The sequence below is a fragment of the Cibotium barometz genome, chromosome 43 (genome assembly GCF_041138505.1).
Source record: "Cibotium barometz isolate CiBa-2024 chromosome 43, ASM4113850v1, whole genome shotgun sequence".
Lineage (NCBI taxonomy): Eukaryota > Viridiplantae > Streptophyta > Polypodiopsida > Cyatheales > Cibotiaceae > Cibotium > Cibotium barometz.
In genome coordinates, this window is record NC_141088.1 from 33,276,928 (window position 1) to 33,284,990 (window position 8,063).

The following is an 8,063-nucleotide window of genomic DNA, read 5'->3' on the forward strand; positions in this document are numbered from 1 at the left end:
TGATACATTTTACACCAAAATCTTAAACATTCTAGTAACAACATTGAAACATGCCATTGTAAAAATGATTAGGGGTAGAGTTTAACGTTTAAGGGTCAAAATGTTTCTAAAAGATTATTTTGCCTTTGCTTGGCTTGAAGGAGAAGAAAGGAACCATGAAAATATACAAGAACGTGGTTATATCACAGGAGAAGAAAGGAACCATGAAAATATACAAAAACATGGTTTTATGAAAGGAGTTTGATTCATCATAGTTGTGGCTTAGCAACTGATGCTAGAATACAACATTAAATATAATTTTACCTAAATGAATGAGAGAATTTGGTTGGAATTTTATAATCTCTTTATTTAAAGAGATTTAAAAAAATTTGTTTCAATCACATCCAAGTAGTATTGATCTAGTTGGTTTTTGATGCAAAAAACACCTACCTTTAAATACATTTAAATATCATTTTTATTTTGCATGTTGAAAAAAAATGATTTTCTATCCTTAATCGTGCCACCTTCATAAGTTTCTAAAACATGGAGACTTTTCTCATAGTTAGGTCAATTTTGAGACATTTGGGGGACATGTGGGGGAACAATCATCATTTACTTTGTCAATGGCTGAAAAGGAAGGGCCTAGAACTTGAGAAGAATTCATCTTACATCATATGTCTTTTGAAAAGGTTGATCCATCACAAGAGGGCATTAAAAGCATAGAAGTGATGGGGAGGAAGAGGTGCAACAAGCACCTTTCAACATTTCATATTATTTGGTGGCTCTAGATGATTTATAATATGACAATGTAATGAATTTTTAATATTCGTTGGTTTGGGAGTGTAATGCATTGATATAAGGAGGCTAAAAACCACTAAAATAATTTAACTGTAAAATTGTCACTTACATTTTGCTCAATGCAATTTAGAAGAAGAACATTCATTAGATTGATTTGCATATGTTGACAAAGGTAAGCAACATAATCTAGTTATTATGTGATTACACTCAACCACATACACTAGCTTTCACTCAGGTTGGTGAACAAAGTCAAGAGTGATTATAATGTGACAAATTAGGATCATAATAGATGTCTTTTTTCACTCACTATACACGTCAGTTAAGGATGTTTAATTGAAATTGCATGCTTTGAGGTGAAGTAGCATATTATAATTAGACCATAAGTATTTGTATTTGAGTAATGGTTCGCATAATATTTGAACATATAACTCTGGGTTTGTTGCATGCCCAATTTAACACACCCTATAGTCACCAAATTATTCTCCATCTCACTTTTGTCCATGCTGCATGAGTGTCATGTGCCCTCAATAGTCAAATGCCTTCTTTAAAAGCATACATAACCATCTTTACATTTTTTACTGTTTTTGGAAGACTATATTACGTGACATGTACCATTAGCTACAGATTAGAAATCCATGGGTTGGGTGATCGAAAAACTTGGTTTATAGTCTATTTTTTAATTATGAAATCCCCATTGAAACTTGGGATTGACCTTACTTTCAAGGGGTACAATATATCTATTTTAGTTATAATCCAAGCATTTCTATGATCTGTAGGGTTACTACTGTTGAGCATTACCTTTATTTTGATTGGTTGGGGAAAAAGTTATTTTGGGAGCACTTTATGGGTCACTTTTTGATTTATATTTAAAACCATATTAAAGGGAAGGTTAGGGAGGCACAAACAAGAGTATGTTAATGATGATTATTTGTCATGTGGAGGGGGGGGCTAGCACTCTTGATGACTATGATTATTATTCTTGTTAGGTTAAGGATTGGGTGGGGAATGGGTTGGCATAATCTTTTAGTTTTTCATAGGGGGAGAGAAAAAAAAATGTATTTCGATACATATAATGTGCCGCGTGCGGTTCACGTCATGAAAAATACTGTGAATAAGGGATGACAGGCTGGGGAGTGGGCGGAAGCAATAAGCGAAGGGGAGGATAAGGAGCTATGGTGGGGGTGAGCCTGTCGAGTGGGCGGGGGCCTTGCGTGCATGCATGGGAGGGAGACTCTTTCGCGCCAGGCTGGAGCCTGCGAGGCTACCGTGTAAAAGCTCCTGTGTACAGTGTGCAGTGGGTCCTCTACACATGAAGGCAGGCTACCAGTACCAGCTCTCCCTCTCCCTCTCCTCTCCCTCTCCCTCTCTCTCTCTCTCTCTCGGTGGCTCCAGAGCTAGCTGGCTTCCAACCTCGGTAATGGGTCCTCCTGTTCCCCTCCCCTCCTCTCTCTCTTCCAGAGTCCTGACCCTGCACATACTTTTCTGCACATATCTGCATGTTCTGTGTGTCCTCAGTTAATATCGTTGCTAACGTGCCTCCTCTCTCTTCAGCAGTTATCCCAGCAATTTGCCTTGTTTCCTCCTCAATCCTCCCTCCTCCTCCATTTCTACTTCTATAATCCTTGACCATCTTTTGCCTCTCCCTCATGCAATAACCCTGCTCTCCATTTTGATATGCTACGCAGCAACCATGGAACCTCGCCCTTTCGCTCGTGTTTCAGTAGCAGCTCTCGGCCTTCGCTTCTTGCAAGCCTCTGCAGACGCTAATCCCAGCGCACCTATCCAGTCCTCTTACTTCTGCAAGATCAAGCTCTCTCACTATGAAACCCAAACAGTCTCTTTGCCTATATTGGCCCAGGCTTCTTCTAAAGCAGATCCTGATCCCAGCCAAGTTGCAGCTAGCTTCTACCTAGACGAGACTGACCTAACCAAGCTTCTCACACGCTCTTTCTTCTCCAAATCACCCCGTCTTACAGTTACTGTGTTTTCTTCTACTCGCCAATCTTTCTTTTCTTACTGTGGAGCCACCAGCAGGCCGCATCAATCAGGAAAAGCCATAGGCAAGTTTACTTTGCCTGTTGGTCTGGAGTTGGCAAGCCCGAAAGCAGGCCTTCAGCTTCACAGTGGATGGGTTAGCATTGGCAAATGCAAGTCTGCCAAAGTGGAGCTTCACCTGAATGTCAAAGTAGAGCTTGATCCCAGATACATCTTTCAATTTGATGGAGAACCGGAGCTCAGCCCTCAGATCGTTCAGATCCAGGGCAAAATCAGGCAGCCCATCTTCAGTTGCAAGTTCACTCGAGACAGAAGCTTCCGCTCCAGGTGAGCTCTCGATTGGCGAGAAGCTAGATTAAGATAATGAAAATTGTTGGATTAGCTCCTTATTTATTAAGATACTAGGATTAGCACTGAGCAGATGCCATAATATAGATGCATTTCAGCCATATCTGCAGGCTTCCTCTTCCGCCTTCTGGTAATTTAAAGGTAGACTACATTAATGTCTCGGTATTTACACTATTGTTTGGTTTTTCCTACTACGGCTCGCAATTCAGCCCTGGTCCTCACTCTCTCTCTAATGGAGAGGTTGTAACATTTTTATTTGCTCTCCATGAAACTACAAGTTATACTGTGCCAAGTGTTGCCTGCGTTGCGACTTGTCTGTCCATTCTTTTAGATCCTCCCATAGTTACCGTATTTCACCACCCGGTGGCGTTGTCTGTCCACTCTTCGACACATTTGCTCAAAACGGTGCATCTAATTGGGCCTAAATGCTTAATTACTACCTACATTCGCATGCTGTAAAGCTGCAATCACACCTATGTAACATGGATGGCCAAGCTTGTGAGGGGATTTGTAACTGGGCCAGCTTTGGCAAAGTGCAAAATGCTTGACCAAGGTGCGAAAACGGACAGTGAGGCAGAGGGCTTGCTTGGGTGCCAACTGGTTGGCAATTATAGAAAGCATGTGAACAGGTCCATAAGCTGGTGGGCAATTGTGGAAAGCATGTGAAGAGGTCGATAAACTGGTTGGCAATTGTAGAAAGCATGTGAACAGGTCTATAGTGATGTCTAGGAGTCATAGTGATGTCTACTAACATATCAACCTTAGACATCAATCATAATATCGTAGGATTCTTTAGATATTCTGCATCATATAGTGCTATGTTATATGCCACGCCACGATAATAATACCGTGATTTTTTCAAGTTGTCATATGTAAGGTCATATCATAGGTTTATGCGGCGAGCTTTTACATGTACAAAAAAAATTGATTATGTGGGTGTTGTGTTTTTGCTGCAGGGCGGGTCAGCTTGATGGAATATATGGGGAAAACGACTCGGAGGTTGTGAACAAAGCTGCAAAGGAAAGAGAAAAGAGAAGGGAAAGGAAAGGGTGGCTGTTACTAATCTACGATCTATCAGGCTCAGCGGTAGCAGCAGCTTCAATGGTGACGCCCTTTGTGCCCACATCAGGATGTGATAGGGTTAGCCGCTCTAACCCTGGGGCTTGGCTGATAATGAAGGCGGGGCCTCTTGGCGAAGACAATTGGCGACCTTGGGGTAGACTCGAAGCGTGGCGAGAGAAAGGAAATAAAGGCGGTCTTGGCTGCCGCTTCCAATTGATGGCAGAAGGTGGCGGTGTCGTCGGTTTTAATAACTACGGCGTCTTAGTGTCGGAAACCGTGATCAGCACGCAAAAGGGTGGTGATTTCCTCATCGACACAGCAAAGCTCAAGACGGAGACGCCCATCTCGGCTTCTCCCGTCGACAGCCCACAGAGCAGCGGCGATTTCTACTTCAGCGTCGGCGTCCCGGTTGATGGGGGTTTTGTAATGAGTGCCAATGTGCAAGGCGAAGGTAAAAGCAGCAAGCCGCCGCACGTGCAGCTAGCGATGCGGCACGTAACGTGCGTGGAAGACGCAGCTGTCTTCATGGCGCTAGCAGCTGCGGTCGACCTGAGCATGGATGCGTGCCTCCCTTTTAGCAAAAAGCTTGGCAAAAGCTTCCTCATCCGTCCATAAAGCGTCTTGCTTTTTTGTTTTTCGTGCGTTTTGGTACTACTGGGCTTTATAGTTTGCTTAATGTGGAGGGTCCTCACTACTACCACTTTTTCATCTGGTTGTGGTGATCATCCTCTTACTATGCTTGCTTGCTTTTTTGCTTTTTTTTTTTGCTTTTCATATCCTCAGACTGCTCACAATACACTTACTATGCTTGCTTTTTTTTTTTGGCTTTTTGCTTTTAGCTTTTCATATCCTCAGACTGCTCACTCCTACACACTTTGCATGTAAAAATATACAGCATAGCAGCTTACCCATTTTTGTGAGTTTGTTTCTCACTATACGGCTATACATCAAAACTTCATACAAAGAAATCACTCCCACCTCTCATTGCTTACCCACTACTACCATCATCAACAACTGTTGAGGAAGTTGTCGGCCCATTGCCTTCGGCTTTGACTCAGCCTTTGTAACATGCTACTACATGATATTTTATGTTCTAGAAGAACAGAGCTTTACTAACTGTACAACTTTTCATATAAAATTCACGTAAAGAACCTTTACAGCACTATTAATCAAAAAGCAGCGCATCTTCTGTGGCCAAGCCTGTTCGCCTCGAAACTTGCCCATCCACCAGCTTTGATTTGCCTAGCCTGTTCGCCTCGAAACTTGCCGAGCTACCTTGAAACCGGCGGCAAACAACCTAGAAGGCCACCACAAACCGCTTATGAGCCTGCTAAAAACCCCTGCAAAACCAGTGTTTCTGCCCAAAGCCCTTGTAAAACCAGCGCTACAGTGCGGCCTCCAATCTCCAAATCTCTGAATTGCGTGTGGCCTTACTCCTACCACCGATGTTAAAAAACCAAACAATTATGGATTCGCGTGCACCTCTTCAATGAGCAGTTAAATGGAAGAGATACTCCGAACTTAGAAGCTTAAATTTTGTTCATCTTTCTGCACAGTCTTGGTTACTTACAAAAACGCTTGATTTAGCTAGCCATCATGACCTATATCGAGGACATAGCCCACGCGTGTGTACGTGTCAGCGGTGAGACGTACTACAAGTAAATTCCCTTATTTTTGCAATTGTTTTTCAATTTTTTTTAAAAAATTGCCTCCCGTCTAAGCCACTGCTTGAAAAAAATGGTTTTAAACCCGATTAGGCCAACTTGGGATTTAGACATATAAATGACTAGAAGTCAAAATTTAAAACCAAGGGTTAGGCTTAATTAGGGTTTAGACTTGAAAATCAATAGGAAGCGCGGAATCCCAAACTGAGATTTATAAATATCAATCAAGGGAAATTACACTACAAATCGGGTTACATAAGCACTCGTTATGTATACCGGTAGGTGATCCGGGCATTGGTGAATCCAAGCCATACAACGAAAACTACGTGAACCCAAGATTGAAAAATTATGCCTTCATTTCAAATTTCTTAAATCCAAAAATCATCTTTTTCTCCCTCTTGTTTAGTCATAGATAGATAGTTTTCTCTAAATGTATTGGTTTGAAGAATCAAAGCTTGGTTGTTTCTTTGCCTTTCATTTTGTGCAAAATCTAGGGTTGGCTAGCAAAGGAATACATTCACATCAGCCCTCGGTATTGCTGTGACTTCGCCATTGATGAAACGTTAATTGATTCAAATGTTTTTGTTTCTCCAGTGTGATCTTACATGTGGGTCAATTTGTGGCATGTTATGAATTTTGTTTTTCTTGCTTTTGAGAGTTTGAAGCTAGAGGATGGATGTGCAAAATGGGCGGGGGATACTATTGGTTGCTCCCTTACTAACCTAAAATGCTAGTTTTGGGAGACGTATCTACCATCCCTTGGGAGAGGAAAGATAGGTGAGCTGGATTTAAACTTATTGAACTTTCTCAGTTGGTGAGATTTTGGATGATAGCTTCGTGCACTTATGACATTGGCATGGTTGGTGAGATTATGGTTGATGCGTTAACCTTCTCCTCAAGGCACACTCCCCACCTCTTGGCCATCCTTATCCCTTGAGGTTAGTGGCTCTACATGGAGGTTGGTCAAGTCTACAACTTACTTTAGCCTTGCCAAAGCATGTGTTGTTAGGTCTTACTTTTGAGTCCCAAATGCAACTTCCTTGTATGGGTGTGCTAGTTCATTCGTTATGTTCTCACTTTGTTGTCACACTGGAATGCTTCTTGCCAAGGGAATGAAAGAAGAGCTCTCAATGCCTAGATTGGGGCAAGAAGAGATGGTCCTTCGCAATGGTTCTCTCTTACAAAGGAAGTCCCCAAATTGGGGACTTCCTTAATATGCTAAATTACCTATCATGCTATATATCATTGGAAAGCTATCGAAGAGAGTAGATTCCAAATTTTTAAACTCCACTCACTTCTGAGTTGATTTGCAAAAATTTCACCATGAGTCCATTTTTCTAGAGAGAGTAGGTGTGGAAATCCTTAAGGGACAAAAATGAGAGTTTATATTCTGCCTAATGTTTGTAAACATTTCCTATTTGATATTACGTGCATAGTAAGGTTGTTTTATATGTTCCAGCGTCATCTTACAAAAATTAAGTGTCCATGGTATGTAAGCGTGCTGGCCGGACATGCATGCAGGCGGTGAGCAACAAGCACACGGCGTGTCGCGTTGAATTTTTTTTCTTTTTAATAAACGTTGTGTGTTTTTGTGGATTTTGAAATAATAATAATAATAAAAGAGTAAGAATTTCAGGGCGAGCGTGCGGACTTGTTCTGATTAGGGCTCGTCCTTCTCTCTTTCTACAGTGACAGTATTTGAACCAGACACGCCTAGTTACATTATTCCCAAGCAAGGTTCGCCCTGGGGGAGGTTGCCACGCGCTCCCCTCTAATGCCAATGGGTCGTCGCCTAGATGGGGGCACACAAACCACATTTGAGCGAGCTGCTTCAATGCCACCTCTACCAATCTTGTAGACGCGACCCTTGGCATGCATGACTTGGCCTAGCACGTGTCATCAATGCCTTCCTTCTCATTCATGCAACATGACTCCCTTATCCAGAAGGCCATGTTTTTGGAGGAAGCTCATTCTAATCTCCAATCTTCACCCCCTTCTTTGGCTATCATGTAGAGAGCCAAGGAGATGGAGGCCTCCCCTTATTGGGTGTGTCAACTAACTCGCTCTTCATCTCGGGCGAAAGACGAGGAGGAAATCTACCCTCATATGAGTGATTTGGCGGAACCTTCAACACCCTACAGCAGGAAGCACATGTCTTCATCAAAAAGCAACATCTACATGGAGGAGAAGGAAGTCAGATGCCTCCTCATGCTGCTC

At 42.3% G+C, this 8,063-nt stretch overlaps 1 protein-coding gene across 1 annotated transcript; it reads left to right on the forward strand.

Moving 5' to 3' along the window:
- Positions 1-2,082: 2,082 nt before the first annotated feature.
- Positions 2,083-5,716, forward strand: LOC147613842 (uncharacterized). The gene is made up of 2 exons (XM_086781819.1): positions 2,083-3,099; positions 4,077-5,716. Exons 1-2 carry the CDS (start codon positions 2,468-2,470, stop codon positions 4,795-4,797), a joined length of 1,353 nt encoding a protein of 450 aa, XP_086637945.1. The 5' UTR covers positions 2,083-2,467; the 3' UTR covers positions 4,798-5,716.
- The last annotated feature ends 2,347 nt before the right edge of the window (positions 5,717-8,063 follow it).

Bases quoted from the DNA above. Each gene is read 5' to 3' on its own strand.
- LOC147613842 (XM_086781819.1), top strand. From the start codon at position 2,468: ATGGAACCTCGCCCTTTCGCTCGTGTTTCAGTAGCAGCTCTCGGCCTT. The intron at 3,100-4,076 runs GTGAGCTCTCGA...TTTTTGCTGCAG, and splicing joins GACAGAAGCTTCCGCTCCAG to GGCGGGTCAGCTTGATGGAA.